Source organism: Mya arenaria, chromosome 2 (assembly GCF_026914265.1).
Source record: "Mya arenaria isolate MELC-2E11 chromosome 2, ASM2691426v1".
NCBI lineage: Eukaryota > Metazoa > Mollusca > Bivalvia > Myida > Myidae > Mya > Mya arenaria.
In genome coordinates, this window is record NC_069123.1 from 60,354,320 (window position 1) to 60,373,416 (window position 19,097).

General features: G+C 39.5%; 1 protein-coding gene across 1 annotated transcript; it reads right to left on the reverse strand.

Moving 5' to 3' along the window:
- Positions 1-1,964: 1,964 nt before the first annotated feature.
- On the reverse strand, positions 1,965-18,214 carry LOC128209373 (organic cation transporter protein-like). The gene is made up of 8 exons (XM_052913397.1): positions 17,745-18,214; positions 16,971-17,395; positions 16,576-16,788; positions 9,695-9,829; positions 9,420-9,502; positions 8,154-8,289; positions 7,774-7,846; positions 1,965-2,436 (listed from the first exon to the last, which is right to left on the reverse strand). Exons 1-8 carry the CDS (start codon positions 18,174-18,176, stop codon positions 2,293-2,295), a joined length of 1,641 nt encoding a protein of 546 aa, XP_052769357.1. The 5' UTR covers positions 18,177-18,214; the 3' UTR covers positions 1,965-2,292.
- Between the last annotated feature and the right edge of the window lie 883 nt (positions 18,215-19,097).

Genomic DNA, 19,097 nt, shown 5'->3' on the forward strand with positions numbered 1-19,097 from the left:
AACTGTCTACCAGGTTTATCGTTAACTGTCTACCATGTTTATCGTTAACTGTCTACAAGGTTCATCGTTAACTTTTCCGTGAAATGTCTACCTGGTTTATCGTTAATTGTCTACCATGTTTATCGTTAAATGTCTACCAGGTTTATCGTTAACTGTCAACAAGGTTCATCGTTAACTTTTCCGTGAAATGTCTACCTGGTTTATCGTTAATTGTCTACCAGGTTTATCGTTAACTGACTACCAGGTTCATCGTTAACTGTCTACAAGGTTCATCGTTAACTTTTTCATGAAATGTCTACCAGGTTTATCGTTAACTTTTTCGTGAAATGTCTACCTGGTTTATCGTTAACTGTCTACCAGGTTTATCGTTATTGTCTACCAGGTTTATCGTTAACTGTCTACAAGGTTCATCGTTAACTTTTTCGTGAAATGTCTACCTGGTTTATCGTTAACTGTCTACAAGGTTTATCGTTAACTGTCTACCAGATTTATCGCTAACTGTCTACAAGGTTCATCGTTAACTTTTTCGTGAAATGTCTACCTGGATTATCGTTAACTGTCTAACAGGTTTATCGTTAACTGTCTACCAGGTTTTTCGTTAACTGTCTACAGGGTACATTGTTAACCTTTCGTGAAATGTCTACCAGATTTATCGTTAACTGTCTACCAGGTTTATCGTTAACTGTCTACCAGGTTTATCGTTAACTGTCAACAAGGTTTATCGTTAACTTTTTCGTAAAATGTCTACCAGGTTTATCGTTAATTGTCTACAAGGTTCATCGTTATTATTTTCGTGAAATGTCTACCAGGTTTTTCGTTCACTGTCTACCAGGTTTATCGTTAACCTTTTCTTGAAATGTCGACAAGGTTTATCGTGAAATGTCTACCAGGCTTTTTCGCTAAATGTGTACCATGTCTTTCGTTAAATGTGTACCATGTCTTTCGTTAAATGTGTACCATGTCTTTCGCTAAATATGTACCATGTCTTTCGTTAAATGTGTACCATGTCTTTCGCTAAATGTGTACCATGTCTTTCGTTAAATGTCTACCATGTCTTTCGCTTAATATGTACCATGTCCTTTGTTAAATGTGTACCATGTCTTTCGCTAAATGTGTACCATGTCTTTCGTTAAATGTGTACCATGTCTTTCGTTAAATGTGTACCATGTCTTTCGTTAAATGTGTACCATGTCTTTCGTTCAATGTGTACCATGTCTTTCGCTAAATATGTACCATGTCTTTCGTTAAATGTGTACCATGTCTTTCGTTAAATGTGTACCATGTCTTTCGTTAAATGTGTACCATGTCTTTCGTTAAATGTGTACCATGTCTTTCGCTAAATATGTACCATGTCTTTCGTTAAATGTGTACCATGTCTTTCGTTAAATGTGTACCATGTCTTTCGTTAAATATGTACCATGTCTTTCGTTAAATGTGTACCATGTCTTTCGTTAAATGTGTACCATGTCTTTCGTTAAATGTGTACCATGTCTTTCGCTAAATATGTACCATGTCTTTCGTTAAATGTGTACCATGTCTTTCGCTAAATATGTACCATGTCTTTCGTTAAATGTGTACCATGTCTTTCGCTAAATATGTACCATGTCTTTCGTTAAATGTGTACCATGTCTTTCGTTAAATATGTACCATGTCTTTCGTTAAATGTGTACCATGTCTTTCGCTAAATATGTACCATGTCTTCGTTAAATGTGTACCATGTCTTTCGTTAAATATGTACCATGTCTTTCGTTAAATATGTACCATGTCTTTCGTTAAATATGTACCATGTCTTTCGTTAAATGTGTACCATGTCTTTCGTTAAATGTGTACCATGTCTTTCGCTAAATGTTTGACTACAAGGCTTGTACATTTTATTTCCATTCAATGGTACAATTATAAAAGGTTTTGTCCCAAGTCGACCATAGTATTCTAAATTCGAATACCATAGTGATTGGTACTTCTGTTGTTAGAATCTTATAATCGTGGCGTTAATGCCAGAACTACCAAAACCTTCTATTTGTTTTGGTACCTTCTCGTGTAAGGCCCCACTTCTAGTTAAATCGTACTTGAATGTTTATGCACAAGAAATAGCTGTTAAGCAACATAAAATCATGTATTGATATTGATGAGATTGGCCACAAGTAAAAATCAACATTTGAAATCGGCCAGCCCCGCTAACACCCTATTCTCGCATTTAACCAACGATATATATAACTGGCTATTTTCAATGTGTATTAAAAACGTTTTTCTCAGGCTAACATTACAAAGAATAAGGAATATCGCTATTTTTGCTTAAGGATTTGCCCGGCTTTGTTTCGCACCCATTTTGTCTGTAAGTGCACCACCCTTCGTCTCAGGCAGAAACACCAAGGCAATGTTACATATCAATGCGACACCAGCACACACGAAGTATAGCAGTCCTGGTACGTACTTGTTCTGAAACATCGCAAACATACAAAAAAGTTATATCTGTATAAGTCACTTTGAATGGCGTACTTGTCAAGTGATGCAAAGGTTACAATATGACAACAGAGTCCCATCAAATACAATTACTGACATTTATCTAAAAGAATGAATGTAATTTACTGATGTAGCTATAGGTTGCAGCAACAGCTTTAAAATACAATCAGCGAACCTCGAAAACAACCTCTGATGTACGGTTTACAAAGTCAGAATTCTTATCATTTAACTACGCTGCAAGTAGATCGCGAAGTGAATTCTATTTAGCAGTTAAACCTGAGGTTTTAACTCTAAGTTATCTTACATATTTTTGCACTAATTTATTTCACTGGAAAATAATTTGAACTTACTAATCAAAAATTCCCGTTTTAAGACTTCATACAATTAATTAATGTTAATATTATTAAGTGTACGTACAACTTATACTAATGCACCGGCAAACATCCGAGGTTGTTCCGAATCGAGGCAAGTAGAAGAAGTAGTATAAAAGACCGGTGCATTACAATGGCGATATTTAGCCGATAGTGTGTATAGTTTTAATCGGATTCCTGCTACTATTGAGAGTGTTGTGTCAGTTCGGTGTAAAAATAATTTTTTTACGCAGAACGCAATAATAAGCTTAGGATTGGTATTTTAGCTATTTAATTCATGTCTGAACTGGACATGTACCTCTTTTATGTCAAATTGTGTTTTGAAAAGAATCTTCTCTTATCAATTATATAACCCTAGTGGAGTTTAGCTTCGATGATATTATGATGAAATATTGTTTATTAATCATGATGAATAGTTGTATTTTGTCCCAAGACGTGATAAGCAGCCAATAAAAAAGTTGTATTTTTTTATTTTCAGGGTCAAGCAACTGAGGCAACAGGTAACTCAAGTAAGCCAGAGGCAGCTGTTTGGATCTGCATCATACTTTCAAGTCTCTGTGGACATGCACGTATAATAAAAGTATTGTAATCAAAGATAGGTAATTTAAATCGCAGTGTCGTTTTCATTTTCTTGCTAAAACAAATCTAGTAATTAGATTAAACATGTGCGGGTGTGTAAAACCCTTGGGCCATTTCAGAAAGGTGTAGTATATGGACAGAGGGAACATCGGAGTCATTTATTTACCTCTACAAATAACCCAAATACTCTATATTCATTAATATTATAACCCCGGTGCCCTATATTAATAGTCATCGAAAACCTGGTGCCCTATATTAACTATTATTATAACCCCAATTCGCATCATAAATAATCATTATAACCCCGATGCCCTATATAAATAATCATTATAACCCCGATTCCCTTTATAAATAGTCATTTAAGTATTTAGGCATGAAAACGATAATTATTAAGCGCTCTCTGGCGTCACTCTTTTCCCATAACTCTCTGACAGGTGGCTTTTTTATAGCGCTTTCATTGTTAAGCGCCCGAGCGGTCACTGTTAAGATATTAAATTTGAAAAATGGCGTCAGGTGGTGCGAGTTTGAAAAAAAGGGTGAGCTATTGTCCTGGGCATTGCTAGAACTAACTTCTAGAGCAAAATCGTCAAAGAAATTGAACGAACTTGACTTCGACGATCTGCTGAAAGAGAGGGACATTTTACGAAGGCAGGTCGAAGAGAGAATGGCCCATGGAGAGAAGAAGCGTCTTTTCAGCGAGATAGATGCCTTGAAACAGCAGCTGGCCTCTATTCCACCGCGACAGAGGGAGATAACAACATTTATTATATGCCAATCAAATTCCATTTCCATATCCAACAGTGAAAATACAACACGCCGTATTGAAAAATCCGTATCATGTTCTGATTCCGTATCATGCGAGTACCATGTGTAATCTCGGAACTACTTTCGCGTTGCTAAAACAGCGTGACCAAAAAAACTGATAAAACCTGTCAACTTTTAAATACATTCAATTATCTAACTTTACTCACGCTCCAGAAGCATGTAAATATTCAGGAACATGGTTCTCATGTTCTTCGAAGAACCATGAGGATAAGCACAAAGCAGAGAACACTTCCAATTTATCTAGACAGCTACTTCAGTGAACTAGTTGTTTGCCATTTCGAAGTTCATAAATTGTTGTATTATCCATGTTTATTATCATAAAATATAAGCAGCTCGCCAATTCAAAAAAGAAGGCGAATTCGCGTCACTGACAGAAATAGCGATTGACTCACGAACTTCCCTTAATTCTGCATATTATGACCTTCAAAAATCCCACGAATGTTTACTTTGTGAAAAATGGCCGTGTTACGTCTACAGGAAATGACGATTAGTGTATACTCGTTGAATAAGTGTTTTGTTGTTGTATTTTTGTGCTGTGACATTTAATTAATGCTTTCGTATTAGCAATTTGTTAATTTTGCTGAAACATAAAATATTTTGTTCTTATTTTGCTCAATAAGTGAATGTTGTAACTTCTGACTTCGTTTCGCTGTAGTAGCCTCCCTTGACTTCATTACACAAAACTACGTAACTCATTCGAATTCATACGCGAATTTGACAGATGGCGGTAAATTTAAATCAAATTGAACGGATAAAAGGAATAATTAATTAAAAGAAATAATTAAATATGCAGGTATATAATAAACGATAAAACGCTTTTCTGGTGACCTGCATCACGTCTCGTTTGGTGATTAAACATGTATCCGTCTCAACCTGCGGTCTCGACGGATACGTGTTTACACACCGAACTCGACGTGATACAGGTCACAAGAAAAGCGTCCTATCATAATATCCCATATGTATAACACCTTCCAAAAAGTTGAAATCAGGTAAATCTGCTCCTTTTTTTCGGCCAAAATTTATTATTCTATTTCCTGGTTTTGTTTTTCGATGCTCCAGCTTAAATGCTTTGAGCGTCTAGGATAATTATAACCCTGATGACCTTTATTAATAGTCATTATAACCCTGATGGCCTATAGAAACAGTCAGTTTAACACCGATGCCCTAAATAAATTATGACGGTAACCCCGATGCCCTACTTTGATAGTCATTATAACCCCGATGCCCGAAACAAATTATGATAATAACCCCGATGCCCTAGTTTGATAGTCATTATAACCCCGATGCCCGATACATATTATGATAATATACCCGATGCCCTAGTTAAATAGTTATTATAACCCCGATGTCCGATACATATTTTGATTATTACCCCGATGCCCGATACATATTATGATAATAACCCCGACGCCCTAGTTTAATAGTTATTATAACCCCGATGTCCGATACAAATTATGATTATAACCCCGACGCCCTAGCTTAATAGTTATTATAACCCCGATGTCCGATACAAATAATGAGTATAACCCCGATGCCCGATACAATTTATGATTATAACCCCGATGCCCTAGTTTAATAGTCATTAGAACCCCGATGCCCGATACAAATTATGACTTTAACCCCGATTCCCGATACAAATTATGATTATAAACCCGATGCCCGATACAAATTGTGATTACAACCCCGATTTCCTCTATAAAGAGCTTTATAACACCTATGCTCTATCAAAATAGTCATTTTAACCCCGATACCCAGTGGAATAAGTCATTATAACCCCGATGCCCTATATCAATAGTCATTATAACCCAGTAGAATAAGTCAGTATAACCTCGATGCCCTATATTAACAGCCATTATAACCCCAATGTCCTATATAAGTACTACTGATGAAACGATAAATCGTCGCTGACAATGCTTTGTCGGCGACAATCGATAGTGGTTGTCCAAAGTCGATGTTGCTAATGATACTTCCGGTAACGACGCATTTTTTGTTGTGGTAAAACTCGAGTCAATGTCAATTTTTGTTTCCGGTAAATTCTCGTTGAAGTCATTTTAACGTGGGAGGTCACTCTCTTACACAAATGCTGTGAATGTAAACACTATTGCTTAAAAACTTACAAACTCTCCCAAAATTACAAATTGTTTTTATTTGTTTATATATTTCATAAAACCTTCTTCAATAACTTGTTTCTATGGTGTAGTGGGTCCGTCTTACCTGCAAATACCAGTGATCCAAGCTCGATGCATTCTGTTTTTAAAACCTTTTTTGGTATCGTTTGTAGTTAACTAATTTACTTTTTTTGTGAAAGTTTTATGAAATTGAGATTTTCTTATGAAATGTTCAATATAACAGTTTATTGAATGGTAAGCTGGTTCACATATATTTAATATGTTTTTACATGGATAACATACTAAGATAACTTACTTGATGCGGTGTGCATCATTTTGCAATTATTGTGCAATTATTTGGCATGTGTTATGTTGTTACGTTTTTTCGTTAAGACAAAAAACGTTATGGAAATACTTACTGCTGCAAATCACAATTCCAGGTTTAACCATTCAAATGATCATGATGATACTATGTATAAAGAATGTATTACGTACTGATATTACGAACTTTCGATTGTCCGATAGTAAATCGAAATGCTTGGTCCGATTCGATTCGATTATCGATAGCAAATGGAGTCCGATTTTCAAACACTAATAAGTACTCATTATAACTCCGATGCCCAGCATTAATAGTCATCATAACCCTGGTGCCCTATATTCGTAATTAGTATCACCCCGATGCATTTGTTTAATAGTCATCACAACTTCGATGCCCTATATTAATAGTTTAAAGTTACAATTACCCCGATTCCCTATGTACGTAAATATTTAGTGTAATCCCGATTTACTAATATCCAGGTTAACCTTGATGGTCCATATGAATAGTCATTATAGTCCCGCTGCCATGTAGAAATAGTAATGTTAACCCTGATGCATTATACTAATGATTATAACCCCGATGCCCCTTCTTAAATTTGATTATAACCCCGATGCTCTATTCTTATTATGTGTATAACCCCGATGCCCTCCTTTAATAGTCATTATTACCATGATGCCCTATATCAATAGTCATTATAACCTCGCTGTCATATTGAAACAGTCATTATATCCCCGATGCTCTATATTTATTATTATCAAAACCACGATGTCTCTTTAAGCAGTTTTTTTAACCCCGATGTCCTCTATAAAAAGTCATTATAACCCCGAAGCCCTATACTAATAGTCATCACAACTCCTATGCTCTAGATGAATAGTTATAATAAACCCGATTCCCTATGTTGACATTCATTGAAACCCTGACATCCTATTTTAATTATCCTCATAACCCCGATGCCGTATGTTAATTCCTATCGTAACCCCGATGGCCAATAACAATATCATAACCCCGGTGTTCTATATTGATTGTTATAATAACCCCACTTCACTATGTTAATATTCTTTATGACCCCGATGCTTTATATTGATATTCTCCATTACCCCCTTATACATACCAGGTAAACAAACTGCGGTCCAAGCATTGCCCCAACCCTCAGGACAACACTGAGGCATCCAAAGGCAGTATTTCTGATAGTTAAAAGAATACATATTTCAAATGGTGAAATAGACCAATGGTAGATGGTTATAATTGACATACTTCTATCACTAGGACTACCTGGTTAGTCCCATACTGGGTTATTTATATATTAATTACTTCAAAGGGATCATGTTTTGTAAAAATATGTAGGCTATGTATTATTGACAAAAACAATAACAGTAAACACGCATTTAAAAGCTAGTTTTCTTTTCTTTTCTTTTTTCTTTTTTTTCTTTTTTTTCCTTTTTCTTTCTTTTTCTTTTTTAATATAGACTTTAAAAAATAAGGACAATTTACCTGATAACAGTTGGAAACAATTCGATGGTGTGCGTTTGGACTGGCCCATAAGCCGTTACTATGGCCATACTTGATATTATTGCGGCGGTATTTACTACTGTAGCTGAATTTGGAATTTCCAACCAGTGTTTCGCAACTGAAATTAAGCATCACACTCATCAGCATACAATGTCGTACAGTGTAATACTCAAATGAAAGTTAGCATTAATTTGGTGCAGAGTGTCTAAACATACCTTTGTTATAACGTTACCGCGTCGGCGTCCACAACAATGTTAATTGCCATCGGACTGTATACATGAATTTATGACTTACAATCCGGTAGCTATTATTTCCGTTATGGTCATCTTGGTAGATTATGAATATATCACATATAAACATCCTGATCAAATATTCCGACTGCTAGTACACGTTTAATTCCTTTGTGTTAGCATATTAGTGCTGTAATCGAGTTTGTGACTGTTTGTAAATCCGGAATATGCTATCCGATTTTGAGACACTAAATAATCTTACACGGTACTGTAGCTTCCCTTAATTATGGTTTAGCAAGTGCATTAGTTCATGCACTACGTAAACACTGTTTAGATTAAGCCATGAAGAGACATTATTCAAACGTAGGTCCAGTTATTATCGAGCAATTAAATTAAGTTTTATGCACTTCTCGAATCCCAAATACCAATATGGCGACCTATTCTCATGTGACCAACGTATGGTAGCGACCGAGTTTGGGTAGCGACCACGGTAGGGTAGAACTTCAGACCGAATCTTGGTTGTATTTTCTGGGTAGAATCTACCGTTTTTATACCAAATATGGGTAGACGACCGTGGTCGGTTAGTTGGGTATATAAAGCGTTACCATCTTGGTTTCGGGATCGAAATTTTAGATTTTTTTACTAAGAAGCGCAAGGTTAGCAACATTTTATATCTCAGGAATTAATAAATAAGTTCATTATAAGAATTTAAAGTAATAAACGAAGACATAATTGCTATTGAAATGCTATATTACGATTATACATCAATATTGCCTTTAAGACATACACCCTCACTCGTGTTCTAAGCGGATTCCCGATGACGAGTAAATAAATATATAATATACACGTGGACGCCGATTTGTGGTTGAAGTCACTAGTTTGGCATTTGTGCATCAAGTTCAGGCAATAAACAGATTAAAAGGACTTGTCTACTGTTGACTTTGAAGCCCACAGGGGCACGACCATATTAAATGAATAACACTGTTCTGATACACATGTACATAAATAATAAACAAACCTGTTAGTTGGACTACCCCAACAACTAGACAGCCAGCCAGAACAATAGTGTAACATATAGCAGACGTGCTCCGTCTCCCAAAACTGAAAGGAAACCCCTTGAATTATATACATACTAGTATTTGCCTATGAATCGACAAGGAAAAGACGTACATTATGGACATTATGTAGACGCATAAGTGTATTTATAATACCAAAGTTTTACAACCAACCTTACATTCGTCACGTTATAATAGTTTATAAAGATGCTTATTCAATGAATCCGCTGACCCTTACTAGTTTGTCATGACCATGGACGCTGTTTTAGCAGGAACACCGACAATATTGAAGAGAAACATGTTCAGGTAGATGTTGCCGGAAAGAGACTGGATACCGAAGCTGATCCCATAGTAGGCTAGACCGTTGGCACACCTGAGATATAAACATAACACTGATCCCATAGTAGGCAAGACAGTTGGCACAGATGAGAAATGAACATAACGCTGATCCCATAGTAGGCTAGACAGTTGGCCCAGCTGAGAAATGAACATAACGCTGATCCCATAGTAGGCTAGACAGTTGGCACAGCTGAGAAATGAACATAACGCTGATCCCATAGTAGGCAAGACAGTTGGCACAGCTGAGAAATGAACATAACGCTGATCCCATAGTAGGCTAGACAGTTGGCACACCTGACATATAAACATAACACTGATCCCATAGTAGGCAAGACAGTTGGCACAGCTGAGAAATGAACATAACGCTGATCCCATAGTAGGCTAGACAGTTGGCACAGCTGAGAAATGAACATAACGCTGATCCCATAGTAGGCTAGACAGTTGGCACAGCTGAGAAATGAACATAACGCTGATCCCATAGTAGGCTAGACAGTTGGCACACCTGAGATATAAACATAACACTGATCCCATAGTAGGCTAGACCGTTGGCACACTTGAGATATAAACATAACGCTGATCCCATAGTAGGCTAGACAGTTGGCACACCTGAGAAATGAACATAACGCTGATCACATAGTAGGCTAGACCGTTGGCACACTTGAGATATAAACATAACGCTGATCCCATAGTAGGCTAGACCGTTGGCACACTTGAGATATAAACATAACGCTGATCCCATAGTAGGCTAGACAGTTGGCACACCTGAGAAATGAACATAACGCTGATCCCATAATAGGCTAGACCGTTGGCACACCTGAGATATAAACATATCGCTGATCCCGTAGCAGGCTAGACAGTTGGCACACCTGAGAAATGAACATAACGCTGATCCCATAGTAGATTAGACCGTTGGCACACCTGAGATATAAACATAACACTGATCCCATAGCAGGCTAGACAGTTGGCACACCTGAGATATAAACATAACGCTGATCCCATAGTAGGCTAGACAGTTGGCACACCTGAGATATAAACATAACACTGATCCCATAGTAGGCAAGACAGTTGGCACAGCTGAGATATAAACATAACGCTGATCCCATAGTAGGCTAGACCGTTGGCACACCTGACATATAAACATAACGCTGATCCCATAGTAGGCTAGACAGTTGGCACAGCTGAGATATGAACATAACGCTGATCCCATAGTAGGCTAGACCGTTGGCACACCTGACATATAAACATAACGCTGATCCCATAGTAGGCTAGACAGTTGGCACAGCTGAGATATGAACATAACGCTGATCCCATAGCAGGCTAGACAGTTGGCACAGCTGAGATATGAACATAACGCTGATCCCATAGCAGGCTAGACAGTTGGCACAGCTGACATATAAACATAACGCTGATCCCATAGTAGGCTAGACAGTTGGCACAGCTGAGATATGAACATAACGCTGATCCCATAGCAGGCTAGACAGTTGGCACACCTGACATATAAACATAACGCTGATCCCATAGTAGGCTAGACCGTTGGCACACCTGAGATATAAACATAACGCTGATCCCATAGTAGGCTAGACCGTTGGCACACCTGAGATATAAACATAACGCTGATCCCATAGCAGGCTAGACAGTTGGCACACCTGAGATATAAACATAACGCTGATCACATAGTAGGCTAGACCGTTGGCACACCTGAGATATAAACATAACGCTGATCCCATAGTAGGCAAGACAGTTGGCACAGCTGAGATATGAACATAACGCTGATCCCATAGTAGGCTAGACCGTTGGCACACCTGGGATATAAACATAACGCTGATCCCACAGTAGGCAAGACAGTTGGCACAGCTGAGATATGAACATAACGCTGATCCCATAGTAGGCTAGACCGTTGGCACACCTGACATATAAACATAACGCTGATCCCATAGTAGGCTAGACAGTTGGCACACCTGAGATATAAACATAACGCTGATCCCATAGTAGGCAAGACAGTCGGCACACCTGAGATATAAACATAACGCTGATCCCATAGCAGGCTAGACAGTTGGCACACCTGAGATATAAACATAACGCTGATCCCGTAGTAGGCAAGACAGTTGGCACACCTGAGATATAAACATAACGCTGATCCCATAGTAGGCTAGACAGTTGGCACACCTGAGATATAAACATAACGCTGATCCCATAGTAGGCAAGACGGTTGGCACTCCTGAGAAATAAACATAACGCTGATCCCATAGTAGGCTAGACAGTTGGCACACCTGACATATAAACATAACGCTGATCCCATAGCAGGCTAGACAGTTGGCACACCTTAGATAAAAACATAACACTGATCCCATAGCAGGCTAGACAGTTGGCACACCTGAAATATAAACATAACGCTGATCCCATAGTAGGCAAGACAGTTGGCACTCCTGAGAAATAAACATAACGCTGATCCCATAGTAGGCTAGACCGTTGGCACACCTTAGATAAAAACATAACACTGATCCCATAGCAGGCTAGACAGTTGGCACACCTGAGAAATGAACATAACGCTGATCCCATAGTAGGCTAGACCGTTGGCACACCTTAGATAAAAACATAACACTGATCCCATAGCAGGCTAGACAGTTGGCACACCTTAGATAAAAACATAACACTGATCCCATAGCAGGCTAGACAGTTGGCACACCTGAGATATAAACATAACGCTGATCCCATAGTAGGCAAGACAGTTGGCACACCTGAGAAATGAACATAACGCTGATCCCATAGTAGGCAAGACAGTTGACACACCTGAGAAATGAACATAACACTGATCCCATAGTAGGCTAGACCGTTGACACACCTGAGAAATGAACATAACACTGATCCCATAGTAGGCTAGACCGTTGACACACCTGAGAAATGAACATAACACTGATCCCATAGTAGGCTAGACCGTTGACACACCTGAGATAAAAACATAACGCTGATCCCATAGTAGGCTAGACAGATAGCACACCTGAGAAATGAACATAACCACCGATCCCATAGCAGGCTAGACAGTTGGCAAACCTGAGAAATTAACATAACGCTGATCCCATAGCAGGCTAGACAGTTGGCACACCTGAGAAATTAACATAATGCTGATCCCGTAGTAGGCTAGAGAGTTGGCACACTTGAGAAATGAACAAAACGCTGATCCCGTAGCAGGCTAGACAGTTGGCACACCTGAGATATAAACATAACGCTGATCCCATAGTAGGCTAGACCGTTGGCACACCTGACATATAAACATAACGCTGATCCCATAGTAGGCTAGACAGTTGGCACACCTGAGAAATGAACATAACGCTGATCACATAGTAGGCTAGACCGTTGACACACCTGAGAAATGAACAAAACGCTGATCCCGTAGCAGGCTAGACAGTTGGCACATCTGAGAAATGAACAAAACGCTGATCCCGTAGCAGGCTAGACAGTTGGCACACCTGAGATATAAACATAACGCTGATCACATAGTAGGCTAGACAGTTGGCACACCTGAGAAATGAACAAAACGCTGATCCCGTAGTAGGCTAGACCGTTGGCACACCTGAGAAATGAACAAAACGCTGATCCCGTAGCAGGCTAGACAGTTGGCACACCTGAGATATAAACATAACGCTGATCCCGTAGTAGGCTAGACAGTTGGCACACCTGAGAAATGAACAAAACGCTGATCCCGTAGCAGGCTAGACAGTTGGCACACCTGAGAAATGAACAAAACGCTGATCCCGTAGCAGGCTAGACCGTTGGCACACCTGACATATAAACATAACGCTGATCCCGTAGCAGGCTAGACAGTTGGCACACCTGAGATATAAACATAACGCTGATCCCATAGTAGGCTAGACAGTTGGCACACCTGAGAAATGAACATAACGCTGATCCCATAGTAGGCTAGACCGTTGGCACACCTGAGAAATGAACATAACGCTGATCCCATAGTAGGCTTGACCGTTGGCACACCTGAGAAATGAACATAACGCTGATCCCGTAGCAGGCTAGACAGTTGGCACACCTGACATATAAACATAACACTGATCCCATAGTAGGCTAGACCGTTGACACACCTGAGAAATGAACATAACACTGATCCCATAGTAGGCTAGACCGTTGACACACCTGAGATAAAAACATAACGCTGATCCCATAGTAGGCTAGACAGATAGCACACCTGAGAAATGAACATAACCACCGATCCCATAGCAGGCTAGACAGTTTGCAAACCTGAGAAATTAACATAACGCTGATCCCATAGCAGGCTAGACAGTTGGCACACCTGAGAAATTAACATAATGCTGATCCCGTAGTAGGCTAGAGAGTTGGCACACTTGAGAAATGAACAAAACGCTGATCCCGTAGCAGGCTAGACAGTTGGCACACCTGAGATATAAACATAACGCTGATCCCGTAGCAGCTAGACAGTTGGCACAGCTGAGAAATGAACATAACGCTGATCCCATAGTAGGCTAGACCGTCGGCACACCTAAGATATAAACATATCGTTGATCCCGTAGCAGGCTAGACAGTTGGCACACCTGAGAAATTAACATAACGCTGATCCCATAGTAGGCTAGACCGTTGGCACACCTGAGATATAAACATAACGCAAATCCCGTAGCAGGCTAGACAGTTGGCACACCTGAGAAATGAACATAACACTGATCCCATAGTAGGCTAGACAGTTGGCAAACCTGAGAAATGAACATAACGCTGATCACATAGTAGGCTAGACCGTTGACACACCTGAGAAATGAACAAAACGCTGATCCCGTAGCAGGCTAGACAGTTGGCACATCTGAGAAATGAACAAAACGCTGATCCCGTAGCAGGCTAGACAGTTGGCACACCTGAGATATAAACATAACGCTGATCACATAGTAGGCTAGACAGTTGGCACACCTGAGAAATGAACAAAACGCTGATCCCGTAGTAGGCTAGACCGTTGGCACACCTGAGAAATGAACAAAACGCTGATCCCGTAGCAGGCTAGACAGTTGGCACACCTGAGATATAAACATAACGCTGATCCCGTAGTAGGCTAGACAGTTGGCACACCTGAGAAATGAACAAAACGCTGATCCCGTAGCAGGCTAGACAGTTGGCACACCTGAGAAATGAACAAAACGCTGATCCCGTAGCAGGCTAGACCGTTGGCACACCTGACATATAAACATAACGCTGATCCCGTAGCAGGCTAGACAGTTGGCACACCTGAGATATAAACATAACGCTGATCCCATAGTAGGCTAGACAGTTGGCACACCTGAGAAATGAACATAACGCTGATCCCATAGTAGGCTAGACCGTTGGCACACCTGAGAAATGAACATAACGCTGATCCCATAGTAGGCTTGACCGTTGGCACACCTGAGAAATGAACATAACGCTGATCCCGTAGCAGGCTAGACAGTTGGCACACCTGACATATAAACATAACACTGATCCCATAGTAGGCTAGACCGTTGACACACCTGAGAAATGAACATAACACTGATCCCATAGTAGGCTAGACCGTTGACACACCTGAGATAAAAACATAACGCTGATCCCATAGTAGGCTAGACAGATAGCACACCTGAGAAATGAACATAACCACCGATCCCATAGCAGGCTAGACAGTTGGCACACCTGAGAAATTAACATAACGCTGATCCCATAGCAGGCTAGACAGTTGGCACACCTGAGAAATTAACATAATGCTGATCCCGTAGTAGGCTAGAGAGTTGGCACACTTGAGAAATGAACAAAACGCTGATCCCGTAGCAGGCTAGACAGTTGGCACACCTGAGATATAAACATAACGCTGATCCCGTAGCAGCTAGACAGTTGGCACAGCTGAGAAATGAACATAACGCTGATCCCATAGTAGGCTAGACCGTCGGCACACCTAAGATATAAACATATCGTTGATCCCGTAGCAGGCTAGACAGTTGGCACACCTGAGAAATTAACATAACGCTGATCCCATAGTAGGCTAGACCGTTGGCACACCTGAGATATAAACATAACGCAAATCCCGTAGCAGGCTAGACAGTTGGCACACCTGAGAAATGAACATAACACTGATCCCATAGTAGGCTAGACAGTTGGCACACCTGAGAAATGAACATAAAGCTAACCCCATCGTAGTCTAGACCTTTGGCACACCTGAGAAATGAACATAAAGCTGATCCCATACAAGGCTAGACCTTTGGCACACCTGAGAAATTAACATTACGCTGATCCCGTAGAAGGCTAGACCATTGGCAAACCTGTGAAATGAATATAAAGCTGATCCCATAGTAGCCTTGACCATTGACACACCTGAGAAATGAACATAACGCTGATCCCATCGTAGTCTAGACCTTTGGCACACCTGAAAGATGAACATAACGCTGATCCCGTAGTAGGCTAGACCATTGGCACACCTGAGAAATTAACATAACGCTGATCCCATAGTAGGCTAGACCATTAGCACATCTGAGAAATAAACATAAAGCTGATCCCGTCGAAGTCTTGACCGTTGGCACACCTGAGAAATGAACATAAAATTTATTCCATTGCAGGCTAGACCATTGGCACAGCTGAGAAATGAACATAAAGCAGATCCCATAGCAGGCTTGATCGTTGGCACACCTGAGAAAATAACATAACCTACTTTAATAAGTTATTAATATGAAGAGTGTACGATATATTATTTATCTTTTTTTATAAATGGTAAATACATGTTTACTGTTTAAGCACAATGTTCGAACATGGTGAAAAGTAAACACCAACCAGTTAGTAGAGAGAAGCAGCGTTCTCTTGGTCAGTTCATACGATTTGAAGAGGTCCAGGACGGTGTATTTCCTGTCAGCTTCGGTGTCCTTAGACAAGTGATCAAGCTTTGGAACTTCTTTTTTGTTCTGTTTAGCTATTTTTGAAATCACATGTGCTGCTTTCTCTGTTTTGTCGTGTGAAAGGTACCAACGGAAACTCTCCGGAATGAAGCTGAAATGATAAAAAAGGAATGTGCCATACGAAGGGTTTTTTAAAAAATAAAAGCATTTCGATTTTTCATATCATAGAAAAATAGTATCATTGACGGGGCTGGATGCTTGATTTTGCATTTTATTAGATTATAATACACGTAATACACGCACTCTTAGTCTTTACTTAAAACATTTACTTACAAGAACGTCAACAGGAAGGGCAGTCCAAAGAGACAGGTGAACAGCTGTATATATCGCCAATCCTGGATCAACCAGGCGACCAGCGCAAACAGACTAGCTTGAACCGGCCACGAGGGGAATCCAATAATCCAAGCCCGCCATTCTGCCAGGGAGAACTCACAGAGGAGACAAAACTGGGTACTGAAGAAGAATCCACACCCGACTCCAATCAGGAATCTTGCAGCAGCGAACATGATCCAGCGTGTTGAGAAGAAACCGAGTAAGTTGCCAAATATGCAAATAACGATGGACAAAAAGAAGGGAGGCTTCCGTCCCACGATATCAGATATCTGGCCAGCGATCGGGTTTGCGATCAAAGTTCCAAATACCTGTATAGTCATAATAGTACTTGGAATGAAGTCTTGGCCATTACACATCAGGTGGTACTGGAAATATAAAGTATACGGTGTCTGACTATCTACACAGTATCTTTGTTCTTATTAACGGCCTTCCACAGTGCAAAAGTTGGTTTGAAGGACCAAAACATATATTTCAAAATGTCATTTTTTATCTAATTTTAATTTTCAATACATAGCAAGCATAATACGCACGTCTTTTGCAACATGTGTATGTTTATTAAAGAGTTATGCAAATTATACGAAAGAGATAATCGCGCTGTGAAAGGCCATAAATACAAATTGGGTATGTTTTTTTTTTTTAATTTTAATTATACGTGTACTATTATATCTGAAAAATCAACGGACCCTGGTAAGTAACATGACAACCTATACTTACCTCTGTAACGAGTGTTCTTGATCGTCCTTCGAAATAGAACTGATTGCAACGTGTTCCATTATACGTGAGACAATTTCTTGATGGGCAGTAGGTGGAATTACGTTCTTCGTCATCTGAACAGCTGGTAGCGTTTGAAGGCGCATCTGTCTGAGAATCGGCGCATGCCCAGGGCGGTGTGGACGAGATGAGGATCATGCTTATCTGACTGAAGCACATGAACGTCTTGATCAAGTGAACCAGCACTGATACCCGGATCTGAAAGCGACCACATCCTCCTAAAACTTCGACAATTTGTTCCGGTGTTTCAACTACGTCACTCTTGGTATCCTTTCTATTGCCGCTCAATTCATTGGCAGCATCAACATGTTTTGCCTGGTTTACATTATCGTCTAACACCTGTGCGTTTACCTCAGAAGAGTGTTCGTTAATCATAATGCAATTATTTAGAAAAACATTTACTCACTGTTAACTAGTTGTGCTTTAAACCCCATAAGTTGATTATATAGTGTGCTTATTAAACGTGACATTAAGCAAGCATGTTAGCTACAGTGTACAGTGCATAGTCTATTAAATGCGTAGACATGAACGTCTTGTATTCGGAGATCGTATAATGTTTAAATAATTTTAATTAACTTTCTTGCTCGAATTATAATAATGTACCCAAGTGTGTTTTACAACGGCCAAGCGTGTCGAGTTGACCATTAACATTTACATCATTAAGTAGATTGTTTGGTATTACATATATATATATATATATATACGACTGCCGGCTGAACTTGCTTTGTACCGATCATATTCATAATACCTTAGCTCATATCTGAAAGATTTTGTCTCTTTTATGATACATGTACATGTATATCAGTTGTCATATTTATACTGTGTGACTGAATTAAGCTGAATGTTTGAACGATGAGTTTTGTAGATGGAAGACCGACAATTCTTCTCATTCATTTGACAGATAACAAATCAAGTTATTTCCCGTACAATTAATTCGCTTTACGGCGAGAATGTCACGTAAATGTTAAAAAAAAATAGCAAGTTCTAAAACTTTTGGAACCTAGAAAATTCTTTCGTCCCAGTGTATGTGTATGTGTGTACTTTAAGCTGTCTGGCTGCGACATTTGAATACCGCGATAGTGCGCACAAACTTGTTTTTTAATGATTTAATTATGTTTCTTATGCTGTCTACAGATAAAACAAAACATATGACTATGATTATGACTATAGATCATAACAGACATACAGCAGGGTTGTTTTACCATTAAAAAGGCCTTTTCCGATGCTGTTTTATGGAATACAAGGCGGCGACAATATTTTATGACATACCGTGATGTATTTATGTTAAATCGAACA